Source organism: Sceloporus occidentalis, unplaced genomic scaffold (assembly GCF_023333645.1).
Source record: "Sceloporus occidentalis isolate IW3139 unplaced genomic scaffold, rSceOcc1.0.p SCAF_2, whole genome shotgun sequence".
Lineage (NCBI taxonomy): Eukaryota > Metazoa > Chordata > Lepidosauria > Squamata > Phrynosomatidae > Sceloporus > Sceloporus occidentalis.
The window spans coordinates 125595426-125616419 of record NW_028316982.1 but is presented as its reverse complement, the minus strand read 5'-3'; the positions used below and the strand labels follow the sequence as shown (position 1 = coordinate 125616419).

General features: G+C 41.7%; 1 protein-coding gene across 6 annotated transcripts in view; it reads left to right on the top strand.

Moving 5' to 3' along the window:
• The window catches only part of LOC149318990 (inhibitor of nuclear factor kappa-B kinase subunit alpha-like), a 79919-nt gene that overhangs the window by 22695 nt on the left and 36230 nt on the right, over window positions 1–20994 (top strand). For all 6 annotated transcript variants that reach the window (XM_089510878.1, XM_089510876.1, XM_089510879.1 and 3 more), the window contains exons 6-10: window positions 8597–8686; window positions 8834–8958; window positions 13033–13140; window positions 15780–15915; window positions 16463–16657. In XM_089510878.1, the coding sequence (XP_089367004.1) occupies window positions 8597–8686; window positions 8834–8958; window positions 13033–13140; window positions 15780–15915; window positions 16463–16657 (654 nt within the window). The remainder of the gene's footprint in view (window positions 1–8596; window positions 8687–8833; window positions 8959–13032; window positions 13141–15779; window positions 15916–16462; window positions 16658–20994) is intronic.

Here is a 20994-nt window from a genome sequence, read left to right as displayed (position 1 = left end):
CCTATACTCTTTAACTTGTTCATCCTCCATTTCCCATTGGAATAATACCTTATGTATCTTTGATAAGACATGTTCTGTTTCTTTTAATATTATTTTTTCTATTTCCATTTCTTCAAACACTGTATCTACTGAATTATGATTTTTGCTATATCTTTCTTTTATTTGTGTATATACGAACCAGTTACACTTAATATTTATATTTATATTTATTTACGATATTTATTTGTATCTCACTCTTTTCCCAGGACTGGAAATAATTAAAAACAGTACAATAAAAAAGGTATATTAAATATATATTAAATAGTTATGGTCTTCATCTTTTAATTCTTTTCTAGTTTTCAATCGTAGTTTTCTTTTCTGTTAGTAGGTCCTCATATGTCAACCATTTGCCTTTCTTCATCTCATCAATGAAAAGCTTGTTTCGGAGATAGCATTCTTGAAATTCTTCTATTTATCCTGGTTTGTATTTTTCCCCAAATCCTCCATAATGCTTTTCTTATGTAATGATTTTTAAAGTCATTGTTTACTTTTACTTTATCATAAGCATGCCACCCATACCAATTATCAATACCTTCCAGAGATAACAGATTCCTGTCATCTTAGCATAACTGTTCCTTCAACCATTCCAAACCATTAGCAAAATAATATAATTTTAGGTTTGGTAATCCTAATCCCCCTCCTGTCACTTCATCTTGAAGTATTTTAAACATAATTCTAGCTTTTCTGTCTATCCAAATAAAATCTGTTATACTGTATCTTTCTGCCAATCCTTAAATGGCACTTCATTCAATATTATATGAATGAATCAATAAACTTGGGGGGAAAATAACATTTTTGGCAATACGTTCATTTTTATCATAGATATACATCCTAATAGTGATAACTGTAACTTTTCCAATTTTTTTCAGATTTTCTCTAATTTTTTCTATATTTTCTCATAATTGTTTTTTAAAAGTCCAATTTTTTGTTGTAACTGTCACCCCCAAATATCTAACTTTCTTTTTTATTTTGTATCCAGATTTCAGAGCCAATATTTCTCTGTCTTTTTGTATCATATTCATTGTCAAGACCTTTGTTTTTTTCTTTATTGACTCTGAAACCTGAATAGAGTCCTGTGGGCGGGACGTTTACTCCTTGGGACATCCTGGCACCACATGTGAGTTCCCTTTGGTTTCAATTACCCGAAGTAAAGGATGCTCAGTAGGCATTTGCAATGCTTCAAACTTTACTCAAACAGAACTTAATAAACTTCCACAACATAAACACACTTGGGTTCAGGCTTGGTTACTTCACTGTGGCCCTCCACCCCAAAGTCTTTCACACTCATGCTTCCTGGTCCCTCATCTCCACGTGTCCATCTCCCGGGCACTTCTCCGTCAACTCTGGCCCTGGCCTCTGCTCCCACTGCTCTCCCTTGGGGTCCCAGCACTCCCCTGACGGGTCCTGTGGTCTGTCTTCACCAGTCTCCCTCCTGGGGGTATCTAAAGTACCTTCCAGCTTGGGGTCTGGCAGTACTACCTCCGTCCGGGGCCCTGCTTTCCACCTTGCCCTATCAACCCTCACCAACTCTTCATCCATCTGGCTACCTAACCCTCCCACCAAGAGGGTTGATGTGTGTGTCGAGGTCCAGGCCGCCTGGTGAGAAAAGAAATCAGCATTAGTGTGTAGCAATCCTTGACGATGTTGTACAGTAAACGCATATGGTTGTAACTGCATATACCGCAGTGTGGTAATGGCCCATTTAATGGCCAATGCTTCCCTCTCAATGGCTGCATATTTCTGTTCGGCAGGCTTCAATTTTTTACTGAGGTATAATATTGGATGTTCCCCATCCTCCCAAATTTGAGTCAACACCGCTCCCAATCCCAACTCCGAAGCGTCTGTTTGAAATAAGAATGGTTTGTTTAAATCTGGGGACCGAAGAATGGGGTAGCTATTTAAATAAGCCTTGATGGTATCAAAGGCCTTTTGCTTTTCAGTATCCCACGCTACTCTACGCGGCTTACATTTTTTTATCAAATTGGTCAAGGGGGTCGCAATATGGGCAAACTGGGGTATGAACTGCCGATAGTATCCCGCCAGGCCCAAGAATCATCATACTTGTTTTTTTGTCTTAGGTTCCACCCAGTCCTGCACTTCCAGGATTTTGTCCACCAAAGGATTTATTTCTCCATTGCCAACCGCATGTCCTAAATATTTAACTGTACGGCAAGCCGCGGCACATTTTTTTGAATTAGCTGTCAAACCAGCTGCTCAAAGAGCTTCCAGCATCGCCCTTAAATGCTTAAGATGTTCTTCCCACATGTTACTGAAAATGATAATGTCATCAATATAAGCAGCTGCACAAAAGGCTAGATCCCTCAACAAATTGTCCACTAATCTCTGAAACGTAGCAGCTGCTCCATGCAGCCCAAAGGGCATTCTGGTAAACTGAAACAACCCTTTAGGGGTAGCAAAAGCTGTTTTTTTCCTTTTTCTCAGGTCTCAACTATTTGCCAGTATCCCTTTGTCAAATCTGAGGAGGATAAAAACTGAGCCTGTCCTAATTTTTCAAGAAGATTTATTGTTCCTGGCATGGGTTATGCATCAAACTTCTATATCTTATTCAGTTGTCTGAAATCAACACAAAAACATACTGATCCATCTGGTTTTGGAACTAACACTGGCTGGCTCTGCCAAGGGCTCCTGGACGGTTCAATGACCCCCTAACTCCAACATAGCTTCTACCTCTTTGTTAATTTGCAATGCTTCAAACTTTACTCAAACAGAACTTAATAAACTTCCACAACATAAATACACTTGGGTTCAGGCTTGGTTACTTCATCATGGCCCTCCACCCCAAAGTCTTTCACACTCTCGCTTCCTGGTCCATCGTCTCCACGTGTCCACCTCCCCGGCACTTCTCAGAGGGTTCAGCGTCAACCTTCTCCATCAACTCTGGCCCTGGCCTCTGCTCCCACTGCTCTCCCTTGGGGTCCCAGCAGTCCCCCGACGGGTCCTGTGGTGTGTCTTCGCCAGTCTCCCTCATGGGGGTATCTAAAGTCTCCCTCCAACTTGGGGTCTGGCAGTACTACCTCCGTCCGGGGCCCAGCTCTCAGCAAACTGTGCGGCCCTTGCAAGGTGACCAGGCAGCCTACCCGTTTTGGGCTCCTTACCAGACTGCCTCTCCCTTGCATGACCGCCTCCGCACGTCCCAGTCTTCCGGGTTCCTGGCCCCTCCTCTCGTCAACCTGTCCCTCGCCTTTTAACCCCTTCCCCCTGGGCAGGGTCTCTCCTGGCCAAATCTCTCCTGGGTCCTCCATTCCCCCTGCTTCTTGCCTTGCCCTATCAACCCTCACCAACTCTTCATCCACCTGGCTACAAGCCCATATTCCTTTATTTGTTTTAGCCAACTCTCTTCCATGTCAGCATTTTCTGAAGATGCCTGCCACAGATGCAGGTGAAACGTCAGGAATAAACTCTTCTAGAACATGGCTGCATAGCCCAAAAAACCCACAAAAAACTATGTTTTAGTAGATTCTGTATGCTTTCTAATGGCTCAGATAAATACAGAACTGTATAATCTGCATAGGCCCTTAATTTACTTTCTTAATTTTTAACTTTTATTCCTCTAATCATTTTATTTTCTCTAATGACATTAAATAATATTTCTAAAGATAAGATAAATAATAAAGCGGACATTGGGCACCCTTGAGGCGTACCTTTCTGAATTTCACGGCCTTTTGTTATTTCACCATTTATTATCACCTGGGCCTTTTGTCCTTGTCCTTATTTATTTATTTTTTATTTATTTATTTATGGTATTTATACCCCACCCTTCAGCCCTAAAGACTATCAGAGCAGCTTACAATTATTATTTTCAATTAGATGGTTCCCTGCCCTCAGGCTTACAATCTAAAAGACACGACACAAAAGGAGAAATGAACGTTGGTATTTACCCATGATACATTCATTTTCAGCAGACAAGGGTCCTAACATCCTGTATTCTGGGTTAGCTCTTCCCAATTTGCTCCTGTAGGCAGGGACAATAAAACAAAGACTGGCCCCTATATAGGGAGGAGCTAGCCCCTCTGGGCCTCAGTCAGTAACAAACCAAGCGACTAGTAAGGTAAAATCAAGGACTTTATTAACATCAGCTAAGGGTTAACTAGAACACCTTAGAAAAACTAGTCAAAGAACAAACATGAACTCAGAAACACCAATTCAGCAATAAGAAGAACAAGGCAGGTCCACCAACAGGCAGGTCGGAGGCCGCCGGCAGCACCCGGGTGGGCAGGATGTTAGGACCCTCATCTGCTGGAAATGAATGTATCACGGGTAAGTACTAACATTTGTTTTCCCAGCAGACAGGGTCCTAACCGCCTGTATTCTGAGATTTACAAAAGCCCTTTCAAACTGGGGGCAGCTATCCTTATTGTGGAATAACTCATCCAAGCAATTGTCAATTCAAAGGTGGTCCTTCAGCCATTCAGGGTACCGCTGGCCTTGTATTCAAGCTTTCATATCTTCCTCTTCACATAAGTCCTCTACATCTGCCTAATAATAATAATAATAATAATAATAATAATAATATATATATATATAAATGCTATTTATTTTCTGTCTCTCCTCAAGGCTTGAAGTGAGGTATAACATATTAAAATACAAAACACAATAAAAACACATAGACCCATAGTTAAAATACAACACTATCAAATCATTAAAATACACTTATATACAATTAAAAAGTCATGATTTAAAATTGGCCGGGTAGGCCTGCCGGAAGTGATTTGTCTAATGCTGTTTTAAAGGCAATCACCAGTCTGAAGTATCAGCAGTCTCAAGACCAAGACCAGTATCAGGAAGTCTGAGGACCAAGGGAAGCTGTCCCCTTCACTCAATGATTATTCCCTTTCCCATCACTTCTCCCTCTTTTGACATCCTGCTACATGGTTAATCCGTGTTATTTATCCCTCTGATACTCTTGTCTACAAAGTAGCAACACTGCTTCTGAAAGGTGCTGTTGAAGCCATCCCTGTACCATCCATTCTGCTGGGATTCTTTTGCTAAGGTCCTCCTGTCCAAAAAGACTGTGGTCTCCACCCGATTCTGGACCTTTGGGATGTCAGTTCCTATATCCTGCCCAAACAGTTTAGGATGTTCACTCTTGGTTCCATTCTTCTTCTGTTGCAAGAAGAAGATTGGTTTGCAGTGTTGTATTTGAAAGACACATACTTTCATGTTGTGATCTGACCATTGTACAGGGGGTTCCTCTGTTTTGCTGTAGGAAGAAGGGTCGGTTGGTTTTGCATGCTCATTTTTGGACTGTTCGCTGCCCTCGAGTTTTCACAAAATGCATGGTGCAGTAGTTGCTCATGCCACAAGGGCTTGTTGTCTTCCCTTACATCAAAGACTGGCTCCTTGCAAATTTGCAAGACAAGCTTCTTGATTACATCAACCTTCTTTCTTCTGCACTTGTGCCTGATCATCTTCAAAAAAATCGCATTTGACTCCCTCTCAGACAGTGCGATTTATCGGGACCATTCTGCATTCTTGAACGTACGCAGGCTGTACAGTAACAAGCCCTCTTAAACATTGCCATGAAGTATCAAAGCAATTGCAGGGTGTGTATGAAGCCTTTCCAAGTGCTTCTTGGGTTCATGCCTTCTATGGCATTAGTAACTGTTATCACAGGTCAGGATGCATCCATGTAAGCTTGGTTCCTGACTTGCTTTGGTCCCTTGACGGGCTACCCTCATCGTCATCTCATCACACCAAAGAGTGTTAATCAATCACTAGCGTGGTGGCTCCATCCAAACAATGTCCAGGCTGGGGTGTCTTTTCCCCCTCTACATCCTGAAATTACAGTCGCAACCAATGCATCCTTGGACGGCTGGGGACCTTATGCAGCACGGCTCTCAGTAAATATATCAAGGACTGAGGAGGAGAGTGAATGTCCTCAAGATGTTAGCAGTGGAGGAAACATTTTGAACTTTCAAGACACTTCTGTGAGGCAAGGTGGTTTAGGTTGTTAGCAGCATCTCCATAGTAATGTGGACAAACAAAGTGGAATGAAATCCAGGACCCTGTGCCATCTCACGCTTAGACTGTGAAAGTGGAGCATCAGAAGTATCTCCATCTCTGCAATCCATCTTCCAGAAGAAGAAGACATCTTAGCAGATGCTCTGAGCAGAATGTCAGACTTATGCCACAAATGGGTGCTCCATACTGATGCAGTCTAGCTGGTCTTCTGAGAGTGGAATACAGCGGAGGGTGAATCTCTTTGCCTCTCCCAAGAACAATTGCAAGACATTCTTGCTCCTGGATTCATCAAGCAAAGTAATGCAGCAATTCTTTCCTGTTTCACTGGGGAGGTCCTGTCATGTATGCTTTCTTGCTGTTCCCCCTCATCACCAGGGTGATACTGAAGTACCAGAGAGACAAGCAAGGAAACATTTGGTCATACCACAGTGGCCTAGGCAGCTGTGGTTTGTACCTCTGCAAAAAGAGTTGTAGGTAACAGGCATAAATATGGTACATTGGGTGGGTGGGAAATCTCGTTCATCACATTTGATAGTATAACAAGCACTTATTTGTAGCAGTGCCACTTTTAATTGTTTTCTCATGGACTGGTATGTGTTTCTAGGATTGGTAGTCCTCCACATCAGATAGCCTGAGCTACTTGATGGAGTTACACACTCCCTTGTATGGCAGAAAATTAAGATTGTTTCAGTGTTGACTATGGACTATGCACTGGTAATCTCTTGTCTTGATTTCTGTAATGCACTCTGCATGGGGCTACCCTTGTATCTAGATCAGAAGCTCCAGCTCCGCAAAATGCGGCAGCCAGACTGGTAATTCGTTCTTCCAGGTCTGACCATATAACACCTGTTTTGAAGTCTCTCCACTGACTGCCGATTTGCTTCCAGGCGCAGTACAACGTGTTGATTATTACCTTTAAAGCCCTACATGGCTTGGGCCCGAGTTACTATGTACTCTCTACATAATCCGCCCCGCACAACTGGGAAGAATCTGCTAGAATATTAATCAACCAGACTTATATCGACTTCCCAAAGAGCTTTTACTGTAGCTGCTCCGAAATTGTGGAATAGTCTTCCGGAAGAGATCTGCCTTATTACCTCCTTGGAAGCATTTAGGAAGGCACTTGAGATGGATCTCTTCCGGCTAGCTTACCCACCTGACTTTGTGTAGGAGATACCACTCCACTTCTCTGACCATTGCATAATTTTATTGCTATTGTTAATTGACGATGAGTTAAATTGTAATGGGATTATTATTGTTATTGTATTTTATTGATGTGTTTTGTATGTGTTTTTATTGGCTGCAATCCCACCTTGATCCATCTGGGAGAGGCAGGAAAATATAAATAAAATTATTATTATTGTATAATTATTATAATGCTTTCAGAAGAGGGAGAAAAAGAAGATGTATGCACCACGTTACAGCCTTTTCACTCTTTAAGGGGTACAAATTCTGGTCTTGATTCTAAGTGAATGAGATTCTGTGGCAGATAATAAAAGTACTCTAGTACAGTTATTGTTAGTTTGGTTTAGGTGGTCAAAGCTAAAGCAACTACAGTGGGCCCTCTCCTTACGCAGGGGATCCGTTCCGGATCCCCCTGCATAAGGGAAAATTTGCCTATGCTCGAGCCCCATAGGAAATAATGGGGTGTGTGCAAGTGGCGGAGCTCCTCAAGCAGCTTCCATGTATGCTGGAAGCTGCGTAAAATACGTCCACGCATGGCGTGGGCGCACTGTAATGAGATGTTAGATTCTGTTAGACCTTTGAATTTGAGATGGGGGAATGTGGTGAAAAGATTACAACAGTCAAAGTAAGGTAAGTGGTTATTTCATTGAGAACCATTTAAAATGCAGATATCAAGGTTTTCTCTGCTATGGGCAGGTAAGAAAGAATAAATGTACAGTAATGAGTTATAATTTTTAATAATGAGAAGCTAATGGAAGTAAGAATGAACTTTATACACCATGCTAAAGGAGTAACTGATACAGTGGAACGGGGGATGAGTGGGAGTTGTAATTTCAACATAGAGCTTCAGATGATGCTTAGCTGCCAAAAGGCACCTGGCAAAATTGGAAGTAAGAGTAAGATTTGGCCTACTAGTTCATCAAAGCAGGGAAAGAGGAAGAGAAGTCCAAGACAGAGAGGTAATGAAAGAGAGGAGGATTTGACTAGGGATAATTGTAGGCAGAGGCAAATATTCCTGTTAAAGAACATTTATAGGCAGTGGGGGAAAAACTCTGTATAACAATGGCACAACCATCAGTTGGTGCTGTCCAGTGAGTTTCCAGGAAAGATTGAAAGAAAGAAAAGAAGAAGAAGAACTATGGGCACAAATTGTGCCAATGGGCACAAATAATGGTTAATGGTTCCTGTCACATTGGGAGAAAATTGGAGGGCTTCACATAGCTTGAAAAGTACTGCAGAAACTGAAAAGTAGCATAGAAATTTTGTTAAGTAAAGTAAATTTTAAATGAGCAAAAATATCAGCTTCTTAAACATTGAACACTGACTAGTACTGAAAGCAGTAGAAGTGACAAGTAGCATAAACAAACAATACTCTTGATTTTATTTCCAGATAGTTCACAAAATAATAGACCTGGGATACGCCAAGGACCTGGATCAAGGAAGTTTATGTACATCTTTTGTTGGAACCTTACAGTATTTGGTAAGATTTTTAAAGATACGAGTTACAGTGTATTGTGGCAGAAAGTCCCCAAGCTCTTACTTGTTGTGTCCACATTTGTAAAGGAAAACCTATGGTCTTCTCCATTGCTTCCTGGTTCTTACTGCTTTTATTACTGTTTTGTTTAAGGCACCAGAACTCTTTGATAATAAAACCTATACAGCTTCTGTAGACTTCTGGAGCTTTGGCACTGTGGTCTTCGAGTGCATTACAGGATTTAGACCGTTTTTACATAATCAGCAGCCTTTTACCTGGTAAGAGATTTATTTCTGAAACTGAATTAGACCTATTATACATGTCCAAACCTTTATTTTTTTTAAAAAAAAACATACTCAGAGTTACTAAACTGTTGCATTGAAAGTATTATCTAAAGCTCAGGAAGTCACTCTCTTCTTGGCACAAACCAGCAGCCAACATTTCTTAAGATTATGGTTCTGTTGATACATATTAAAACAGCAGGGTAGTAAAATTGAGAAGGAAAGGAAAATAGACTTTTCCTTTTAATTTTTTTCTTCCACAGATGTTTTTCATTTGGGCATAAAGTATCCACAAAGTAATGGACCTTACCTGTGATTTTAACACATTATAAATACACAGTTAGCAGTATCCAGATGTGTGTGGTCCACCTTGTGCATCACTACAGCATGATGTTGCAGTCAGAGGATAAAATATTGTTGCTTGGAAAATGGAATGTGCTGAGTCAGTCTTCGGAAACATTCTTAACTACAGTTTTGGGCCCTGTACAGACAACATGAAGGCACATAAATGCACATGGGTGTATGAATTTGAACTCCTTTTAGCAAGAGCAAGGAACCCACACCCACTCCAGATGTTCCTGGATTCCATGTATCCTCAGCTCTGGGAAACATGACCAGTGATCCGTCATGATGGATATTGTATTTGAACAGCCTGTGGAGGGATGATAGCTTCCCCTTTCCTGCTTTCAAAAGTTTTCATTTCTTTCTTTGTTCTGATCCATGCCTTACATAGAGTCCTTAAAAAAACAAGAGAAATCCTGAACCTCAGCTATGCTACCAGATCCCTGTTACCAGCAGTATCCAGCCAATTAATGAGTATTCAAGTATATGTTATCATTTTGCTTTATTTTCTTGGTGGTGTTCAGGAGACATCGGGAAGAGTGGGATGTCCCATTTCTTACAGCTGAAGAATGGCATGGTCTTATGATTAATAAGACAAGGAATTGTCCCCTAGTTCTACACCAGTCCTTGCCCCATTGAGGAGATAACACTTTTCCTACAACCTCTTACTCTTTTTTAAAACACTCCTATATGCTGCTCAAACATCTCTTGTATCTCTAGTTTACTCTTATTTTCTCTTAGTACCCATAGGCATGGGCAGGATTCTACAGGGCAACCCCATGGAATCCTGCCTGTGGTTATGGCCTATTCCTGCCCCTGGGCCAGCATGGCAATGGCATGAATATTCACTTTCCTTCCTGCTGCTGTCTCTGTGCAACCCCATACCTGCCACCACTGCTGCGTTCCCACTGAAAGCCCCTGCCATGGCCTATAAGGGCAGAAATGGTTTGGCTGGCTCCAGCCACATGGCCAGTCACCTTCAGAGGGAATGCGGAAGCAGTGGCAGGTAAGGGGCACACAGTCTTGCAGTCTGCCAGCAAACAGCCAGTTAAAAAAGAACGTACTAAAGAGCCATTTAAGCATCGGATCTGCCTGACCCCGGCCTGCATCGTTGGCCTACATTGTCCATACAGGATGATGCCAGGCTGGGGGAGATTGTGATGAACTTGAATACAAGAAGAAATCTACCCAAAAAAGACACTTTCATCTTCACCTTTTTCTTGATTAATAATCCTGACCTTGCTCCTCCTGTCCAGTGAGAAGGAGAAAATTGACTCTTGTGAATGCTCACATTCCACCACTCAAAAGAGGACATAAGGTACAACAAACTGCTTTGTTTTTTCCTGAACTATTCCTTTATCCAACTCTGCAATTCTATGATTATAGAAGCACTTTCCCCCCAGATGAAATGTGACAGGAAGGATAGCCATCCTGATACAAGGTTACATATGTACATATAACATAGGTCTCACATTATATTGGGATGAGTATAACCAGTAACATTGCGCTACAAATTAATTTCCACCAATCTCTGTCATCTGAAAGATCTTTATGTTATCAATATGAAGTTGGTTCATAGTTCCTTATTTGTAGTTTCCTGTTTAATCTCACTTAGAATATGATAGTCCAAGTTCAAAAATAGCCATTTCCCTGATGGTCACTGTATAGTTTGAAAATCACCTTCAGGCAACCAGAAAATCCCTTTCCCACTTCTTTACACCTAGATATGTGTTAGGCAGACAAGCTGGAACAATATTTTCTGGGTGTTTTCAAGACTAATGTATCTATTTATAGGGCTGCAGTTGGAAAACTATGAAGGCAAGCCAAACCAAATCAATGATGAGAGTTGTATACAATTACTCCTCCATATCTGTGGGGCTTAGGGACTAAGGATCCTCACGAAAATGGAAAAACCATGAATATGTTAGCCCTCCCCCAACATAAATGATAAACAGCCCTCTTTCTCCAAGAGCATCACCTGTAACTCTCTTTGCAACTTTGCACCGCATAGCTTCCTCCATATTTCCAAAGTGCTTCCATTTTCAATCTGATGTTGGCAGCCACTGCTGCAGAGAATTCACCTTCTCTCCTCCCCCTCCTTCCCGGCCTGACAAAAGCAACACCTTATCCTCTCTACTTTTACAAACTTTGCATTCTCCTCGTTTCCAAAGTCCACTTTGAATACGATATTTGCAGCCATCACCACAAAGAGAAGGCATGCTGTTGCTTTTGTCTGGCCAGGAGAGAGGCGGAGGAGTGGAGAGTACTTGGCTCCTCATTGGGGCTGGCTCTAAATGACGGGATTCAAAGGGAAGGACTTTGGAAATGTGAAGGATGCAAAGACGAGAAATTTACAGCTTTGTTTTTCATTGCTGGAAGGAAGAGTGGTGTGTGTGTGTGAAGACGTTGACCTTGCTAAGCATCAGTTACAAAATCGCAGATAGTCAAAACCGTGAATCTGAAATCTGCAAATGTGGAGGGTTGATTGTAATCAGAAGGCAATTGTCTGAAGGAGTTGGCTATACATAAAGAAACTATTATTAAGAGTATTCCTGCAAAGAATCCCAGGCTGAGAGAAACAGTTTGCTGTTTGACTGAAGACTTGGCATGGTTTGACTATGGAGAGGAATTTGGATTTAAGTTAGATGGTAGCATGCATATTCTAGCTGCAGGGGCAGTTCTCCAGTGAAAGAATCAGCCTAGGAAGATAATGTAATAGCCTCTCTTTAGATAGTTTCAGTGAGGAAGCTTGACAAAGAAACAGCATACCGTATATACTTATGTATAAGCTGACCTCATGTATAAGTCAAGGGCAGTTTTGGGGGCCGAAATCATAGGTTTTGATATGACCTGTGCGTGAGTTTAGGGTCAAACACTGGGGCATGTTACAAAAGATCTAAAGGGTAAAACAAAGCACCACTTCCCTCTCTGGACCTCTTCCAAGGGTCACTGTCTTGGCATGGAAAATGGAGAAACAAACTTTGGCGCGCACACACTCCCCCTCCCTTCACCCCCAGGATTTCTAAGGCTCATGGCTTGCAAAACAGGGTACAACCCTCTCTTCCCTTCACCCCCAGGATTTCCAGGGCTCATGGCTTGTGAAACAGGGTACAAGCCTTGGCATTCTCTCTCTCTCTCCCTTGCCTCACCAGCTGTTCGTTAGCTCTGGCTACAAAGGAAGGCTGAGGAGTAAGGCATAGAGAGACAGCAGAGTGTGCGGAGACTCAAACTGGGAGGCAAACTCTCCCTCTCTGCCTTGTCTCAGCAGCTGTTTGTTAACTCTGGCTATGAAGGAAGGCTGTGGGATAACACACACACAGAGGAGAGCATGTGTAGATTCAAACAGGGAGGCAAACTCTCCCCCCCCCCCCCCCCGTCTCACCAGCTGTTTGTTAGCTCTGGCTGTGAGAGAAGGCTGAGGGATAAGACACAGAGAGAGAGAGAGAGAGAGAGAGAGAGAGCACACAGGGACTCAAACGGGGGGCTGTTTAAAAATCCCTGGCTATGAAGGAAGGGTGGGCACTTCTTTTAAGAACTTTATAAGCAGTATTAACTTATTGCCCCATATATAAGTCAACCCATGATTTTGGAGTCCATTTGGGGGCATAAATTTCTCGACTTATAGTTGAGTATTTACAGTATATTCTCTTAGATATAGAATGCCATTTTCTACAGTGGCTTAGTGGGATTTAGATTATCAATTTTTTTAAAAAAAATCTTTTCTTATAGGCATGACAAAATCAAGAAGAAAGATCCAAAATTCATCTTTGCATGGGAAGAAATGACTGGGGAAATTAGATTTAGTGCTCATTTGCCAAATCCCAACAGCTTATGCAGGTAACATTCTATCTCTTCTTTCACTAATTTGCTAGAAATGTGTAAAACAAATCTGTGTACTGGGGTATTTCTTCAATAGCTCTTCTTTATCAGTAGTATGCCACACTGAGGTCCCAAGGCGGAGGTGGGTAATACACATGTTCCATGTGGATTCCATACTCCCTAAATCAGTGTCATGAATTTTGGTAGGGAAATATAGATAGCCCTTTAGAATCATAGAGTTGGAAGAGACCACAAGGACCATCCAGTCCAACACGCTGCCATGCAGGAAATCTAAATCAAAGCATCCCTGACAGATGGCCATCCAGCCTCTGCTTAAAGACCTCCAAGGAGGGAGACTCCACCACACTCTGAGGGAGTGTGTTTCACTGTCGAACAGCCCTTACCTGCTTGTATTAATAGAGTATTTCTGGTTTGCCACTGAATTTCAGCAGCATAGCAGTTTGCAGTCTGTGGTAGGTTCCAGGATTGAGGTGGCAAATTGATCTCCAGACCTGTTGAAGTAATTTACCTCTGTGTTAGGGTGTAATAGTTTATTAAGGTAGTTCCAAAGACCCAAATATATCTTAGCTTTTTTTCCTTTCTCACCTCCCTACAAGAAGATTTTTTGCTGCTTTTATTGGCATAGATAATTATAAAATCGTGGAATCATAGACTTGGAAGTGGCTTCATGGGCCTTCAAATCCAATACCCACATGTGGGCACGAATAACATTTTTTCCAAGAACTGCTTTCTCCTTATGGTAGGAGCAGGCAGCTATGTTCCTATAGATGTTCATGTACTACAGGTGAGATGCCATTGTCCATAGGCCTTAGCCACTGGTGACAGATTATGGAACTTCAAGAGAATTGGCATCTGGATGGCCACAATTATCCACGTCAGGGGAATACTGCTAAGGGGCCACATGTCAGCTAAGGATAGGGCAGAGCCAAAAGTGGGTGGGACCAAATTCTTCTCTCTTCTTCTCTCTACTGACCTATAGCTAATCAGCCCACACCCCAGACATTAGATTTTAAAAGAAAAGACATTAATTGGTGACAGTAAGTGTTTCATGCCTAAACACAGAAGATGTGAATCAGTTCTTGTTGTGGAAGTAAGGATTACTGACTGCGAACACCCTCACCCCCAAACATACTCAAAGCAGTGCCACTACCCACAGCAAGCATAAAAGATATGCAGAGCAGAGTGTCTTCTGAGATATCAGCATCACTCTGGTAGACCACAAATTGGTCTACTTCTGTGTAGCTTGCTAGTTTCCCATTTGTGTGAAGCACAGAGACCACAAAGGACAGGTTGCATACATGTAACTGTTGCTCTTTGAGTGGCCATCTGAACTTACACAACCCTGCATGTCTTCCTTACATTATCTGCTGGTCCCTATGGATGGCATTGGTGTCCAAGGAACTGGTGGTTTCAGCAAGATGCCCCTTATATAGGGTTGTTGAAGGAAGCTTCTATTAGTTTCTAGAAAGTTCCAAACAGTGCTTTGTGCAGGTGCAGGATAACCCATTTGTGTGAGCACAAAGATTTTTTTTTTATGATTGGTTTCATGTACTAGGGTAAAGTTAATATAGAATGGCTCAAGGGGTGTTTGCATAGCAAACATCTGTGCTGAACACAGAGAAATGCAGGAGGATTCATAGGTTTCCTTTGTCTCTGACTAGGAGCTACTGGCGAAGAGTAAGGTACTTATAAAACACTTTATTTATAATATATTGGTTTGAACTTTGAGCACTGTATGGGTAATAATTGGGTAAAATCTCTTCTGTGTTGTTTTGGATTTTTGGAGGCTTTGAAGTACTGCCATTAACAAGGATGAAATCCCTAGGACTTAATTCCTGTATGGCAATGGTATAATTGGCACATAGATTCGTTTGATAATTTACACAAGGAATGCCCGTGTATTTCATGTAAAATTCAGTGTAAATCCAGTTGGCAATTTCTGGGGGAAAAACAAAAAAATTAGATTGTCTTGGAAATGGGGATTGGAGGGAAACTAGTTTGGGTTGTGGCGTGCCGAGTATGGCTAAAGAGCAGCAAGGGAATTTATGTTTTCTGTTTCCCTGTCCAATAGACCAGAGCATGACCAAGCTACATTTTTTGAACTAGAACTTTAGAACTTGAACTTCAAGAATTCCTCAGACACCATGGTTTTGGAACAAGCTTGCTTGGAGTTCCTGGGTGTTATAGTTAAAAAACAACAACCCCAAAACCTAACCTTTCCAGCAGCAGACCACTGGAAAGTGAGCAGTTGACATAGTGAAGCCACATAGTGCTACAGTACCTCAAAAATGTTGGAAATATCAGGGAGGTACCTGGAACATGGCTGCAGATTTGTTAGAAAACAAATGAAAAGTAGATGAAAGTTGCTGTGGCTTTTTTTGTCATCTGCAAAATAATTAATGGCTACATGAGCAAACTATCACCATAATAAAACCTGCCATTGACATTATATGTAAATGTAATAATTATTTGAACTGTTTGTCAACATTGGTATGATTGTGTTCAAAGAAATCTGTTGTGCATTTATTAATATATATTGCACGTTAGAATGGTAGTTGACCTTACATTTAATTTTATTGTTATCCATTCTGCTTTTAAAAGTGAAAGTCCCTTAATTTTTGTTTGGTTTTTCCTAGCATGATTGTAGAACTAATGGAGAGTTGGCTCCAACTGATGCTAAATTGGGATCCACAGCAGAGAGGAGGTGGTACAGACCCAGAAACTGGAAACTTCAGGTGTTTCCAACAGATGGATTATATGTTGAGCTTAAAGGTAAATTATAATATGGTATACTTGGATTAAAAAGAGTAGTTGAAAAGCACAACTCTTTTATTAGGGTGTAAACTAAATTGATTTATGTCTCTGAAATCTAATGTCTACACTTTAAAGTGCCATGACAAAGGATTCTCCTGTGTCAAAATGAAAGATAATTTATTCCATTTTCTTGCTGAATGCATTTTTCACAATAATAGTGAGACAGCCAACTGTTTCATATGGTGGAGAGAAGAACTATTACCGGAAGATAAACTTCAGCCCTAAACAGTTTTTTTGCTTAGATTTTTTTTAAAAAAAACCTATTTAATTTCTTAAAGCCTCAGGTGATGTCAGAAATTGTTGATAGAAATCAACTCTTTGACACTTTCTGATAGCAACACACCAGTGTGTTCTCTTCCATTGATTCCATCAGTTTAGATGTGCATATGTCTATATATAGAGTCAGCTTCCAACACATTTTTTTAGAAATATGATTTGCCTTTAAGATAAATTTGCTGTCTCATGAAATGATTGTTGATTTGGCATTGTGTGTGTTTTGCTGCAGATAGTTCACGTCTTAAATATGACTTCTGCCAAGATTTTGTCTTTTTCATTGCATCCTGAGGAAAGTCTTCATTCGCTACAGTCCCGTATTGAGACTGAGACCGGAATAAGCACAGGCAACCAAGACCTTCTCCTTGAGATGGGAATTTGTCTGGATCCTCGGAAGCCAGCTTCTCAATGTGTTATTGATGGCATAGTAAGATTTCCTATTTAATTATGATAAGTGGGAAATCTGTCCTAGGAATCAAATCTGATCTTTTTATTTTAATAGCTAATCTTAATCTTCCTGGATGGCATTCATAATGAGGGGAGATGTAGCAAAAGCAGTAAGGGATCTAATGCAAAGTCTGACAGAATAATATCAATAAGACTTTAGGGGAAAGCCATCAATATAACCGTAATCCAAGTTTATGACCCAAGCTAGAGACAGAAGAGGAAGAAATTGAAACATCCTGTGCCAGAGTCTGAGAGGAAATTGAACACAACCCTAAATAGGACATAAAGGCGGGTTACAAACCGCCATAAAATACGTATTGACTACGTATTAGAGTTAGGAAGGGGCGGTGCTTCCACAACCCCCTAACCCTAGTACGTTGTCAATATGTATAATATGGCGGCGGCCGTTCCACACGGCCGCCGCCATATTGACATAGCAGACGCTGTGCGTCCGCATGTCGCGCAGCGCTTATGATGTCGCGAGTGCGCCGCAGGAAGAAGCTCCGCGAGGGAGTTGCGCGGTTTGGCTGCTGCGGCTCCCTCGCAGAGCAAACAGGAGCGCCGGCAGACCACCGCAAAGTGGCGGTCTGTAACGCTCCAAAGATAATCAAGGTGATTGAAATACAAAAAGTAGGAAACAGAGCAGAACTAAATATTGTTGTAGAATTTGGCCTAGAATCAAGAAAAGTAGCAGCAGTGCAGCTGATTGAATTTTGTAAGGCCAGCAGTTTGTTGGAAGATAATGAAAACAGTATGCTAAAGAATTATATAAAGAGTTGAAAAGATGAATTCAAGGAGAAAACATTTTGAGACGGACCCACAAGTTTAGAAATTGAAGTGGAGGCTGCAAAAAAAGCACTTGAGAGGAATGAATCACCAGGCGCATATGGCATGCCAGTAGAACTACTTCAAGACAGAATCCACACAAATTCTAATTAAAATCAGCTAATCAATATAAAAAAACAGAACAATGGACTAAAGTTTGGAAATACTCAATATAGATTCCAGTCCCCTAGAAAGGGGATACCAGGGATTACACTAACCACCAGACCATTACATTACTCTCCCATGCAGGTAAAGTGATACTCATAGCTTTATAACATAGCTTTTACTATAGAGAGAGTTGAATAATGCCAGATTTTCAGAAATGTACTAAGTGATACTAAGGATCATATTGCAAACATGCATTTAATAATGGAGCAGACCAAAGAATTTCAGGAAAAAAAGTCAGCCTGTTCTTTATAGATGATAGCAAATCTTTTGATTGTGTAGATCAGTGGTCCCCCAGCTGTCCTCTTTAAGAGATTTTGGACATCCCAGAAGCCTCAGACATGTTGGCCAGTAGTCTCGAATTCTGGGAGCTGAAGTCCAAAATCCCTTAAAGAGCACAGTTTGGGGACCACAGTTTGGTGTAGATCATAAAAAACTAAGGATGACTCTTAAAGAAATGTATTTGCTACAACATTTGATTTTCCTGGTGCAAAACCTAGACTCTGGATAAAAGAACATAGAGAAACATAATGGTTCAAACTGACATGGTGGTGAGGCAAGGCTGCATTTTATTGCCCTATGTGTTCAGCTAGTACACTGAGGCACGTTTGCATTTTATTCCCCTCAACTTGTACACTGAATGTATTCAACTTGTACGCTGAATGTATCATATGTAAAGCTTGATTAGGCTCAGAGGAAGGAGGCTGTAAAATTTAACAATTTAAGATATGTAGATGACACCATATTACTATCAGAGAATAGCAAAGACTTGGGATGACTGTTGAAGAATATCAAGGAAGAAAGTTCAAAGACAGACTTACAGATGCACATTAGGAGAACAAAAATAATGGCCACGATGACTTTCAGAAATTTAAAATAGATGATGAAGACATTGAAATAGTCAAAGATTTATTTTTCTCTGTGACGCACACAGCTAGGTTATCCTTTTCCTGCACAGTGCCCCTTTGGGAGAATTCTATAGAATTTTGAAGAGTTTGAGTGGTAGACCCACTCACCTCTACCAATTCTATATAAGGGGCTCCTGCTGAAACTCAACAGACTCTATGATTCTATAAGGAAGTCAGTTCCTTTTTGTCTGCTGCTGCAGCTGCTTCATCAGGAACAGTGTTCACAAGCTCAGATTGAAAGAATTGTTGGGAGGATTGATGGTTGACATGGGCTTCAAGCCATTCTATATGTTGGAGCTTTCTTGGTACTTCTGCCTTCTTTTAAGATGTGCATGATCAGTCTCATCCATGAATTGTCCATGGCTGGTGATACCATGGCTACTACAGACACAGATCCCCTTCTTGGGAAACCTGCTATTCTGAGATCAGCTCTTCCACCAGAGATAACTGTTCAGGGCATTATACTTGCCACTCTAGGAGCAAGGCTTCTTTGATGCAACACTCATGATGCAGAAGATGCTATTCCAATCAAATGCATTCTACTGCCTTAGCCTCTGTTCAACATGGTTGAGCATAAGTTGACCAAAATCCTATTAAGTGTGATGCATCTCAAGATCAGGCCATATCTCAGCCAGCTCAAGCCCAGGTTACTACATCTGGTGCAAAGGATATGTTGGCTTCTTCTACCTCCACTGTTGCTGTTACAAGTCTACGATGTCTGGATCTGATTCTGTGATCATACCTACTAGAAAAGTTGCTTGGAACCCTCCTATCTGACTGATGATATAAAGGCATTTGTTGGTGAGAAGTTCCACATGGCTAAGTTTCTTGACATTAAAACCCAGCAACAACTCTGATTGAGGATCCAGTTTTCCAGCAGATTAAAGCAAATATTCCTGCAGCTTTACTGGTGCTTCCATTTCTCGTTCAGGTCATTCAGAAGTCTTGGCTGACACTGTCATCCATCCCATCAACTTCCAGCAAGCTAGAGACACCCTACAGGGTAAATGATTCAGCCATTCCTCCTCTAGGGCAGCATCATCCATCATTGTCAGTGCTGTCCAGTTGAGAGCATCATACCATCTGCACCTGCATACAAAGAGGGCAAGAAGCTTGATGCTGTAGGGAGGAAATTCTACTCTTTATCTGTTCTCATCTTCAAGTTCTCTAACTACTTGCATGGGGACTTTCAACCAGCTCTTTTATCATAAGATGACAGTGTTCTTCAACAAGCTCTGGAACAAAGATCACAGAGTGACTTATCTCCTGCAGTCTGAGGCACAGAAGCTAGCGGATCATCACATTGGTGATTGTGGGGGCAAGGTAATGCAAGGGCAAGGGATCAGTAGCTCTCTGTCACCATGCTTGGCTTTGATCATCAGGTCTTTCTGAGCAAGCTTGGGCGTTCATAGAGGATCTTCTGTTAGATGATGGTGGCCTGTTCAATTTGGAGACTGACTCCAGACTGGAACACATTCACGAGATGTGGTCTGCTGTGCGGAGGTTTGGAGTCATGGAAGTCACAAGTATGAACAGTATTTGAAACTTTCCTGCTTACCTTTACTGCGGGCAGCACAGCAGGGAAATATGCAAAGGAGTAGTCCAGAGTCCAGTCCAAGGGTCACACAATACCAGTCAGTCAGTCACAGCAAAGGGCAGTGCAAGAGTGTAGTCATAAGGCATTCCAGAGATCCAAGAGCAAGGAATACAGGAACAACAAGGCTGCAAGACTGGTTGTTGACTGCAAATAATGTCTGCAGCTGGAGGTCTTTTAAAAAGCCTCAGCTTCTCTCAGCTGAAACCTATTCACTCTCTTCTAGCCTGGAAGATGGCCTCACAGACTCCTTGACCTGTCTTCTCTTCACAGGTCCTAGCACCTGCAGTCCATAGAGTAGTGATGTCCAAACTCTGGCCCTCCAGGCGTTTTGGACTTCAGCTCCCAGCATCCCAGACCATTGGCCAAGGTGGCTGAGCTTCTGGAAGCTGAAATCCAAAACACCTAGAGGACCAGAGTTTGGACATCACTGCTGTGGAGACTGTTTCTCCCTCGGCAACTTCCTGAGCAATTGATTTCTGAGCCTCCTCTGAGACTGCTGAACCAGGCAGCCCCAGATTTGCCCCTGCCTCTTCTCCTCCATTTCTTCAGAGTCTGAGTCTTCTGACTGTGTCTTTAAGTCAGGCCCAGGGCAGTCCATGACAGAAACAGTCATACAGGCCATAGAAATTGATGCAGTTACCAATCAAATAAGTCATATACCCAAAAAGCCACTGCGTCTGGCCAGATGAAGAAGAAGCCCAGTAATTTTAACTTTCATTCCGATAATACTCTGACAGCTGAGTTTCCACACTTTGTGCCACTCTCTATAACCTAAACAGCCCAGAACCTTTTTCCACCAGAGCATCAATGCCTCCATCTTCC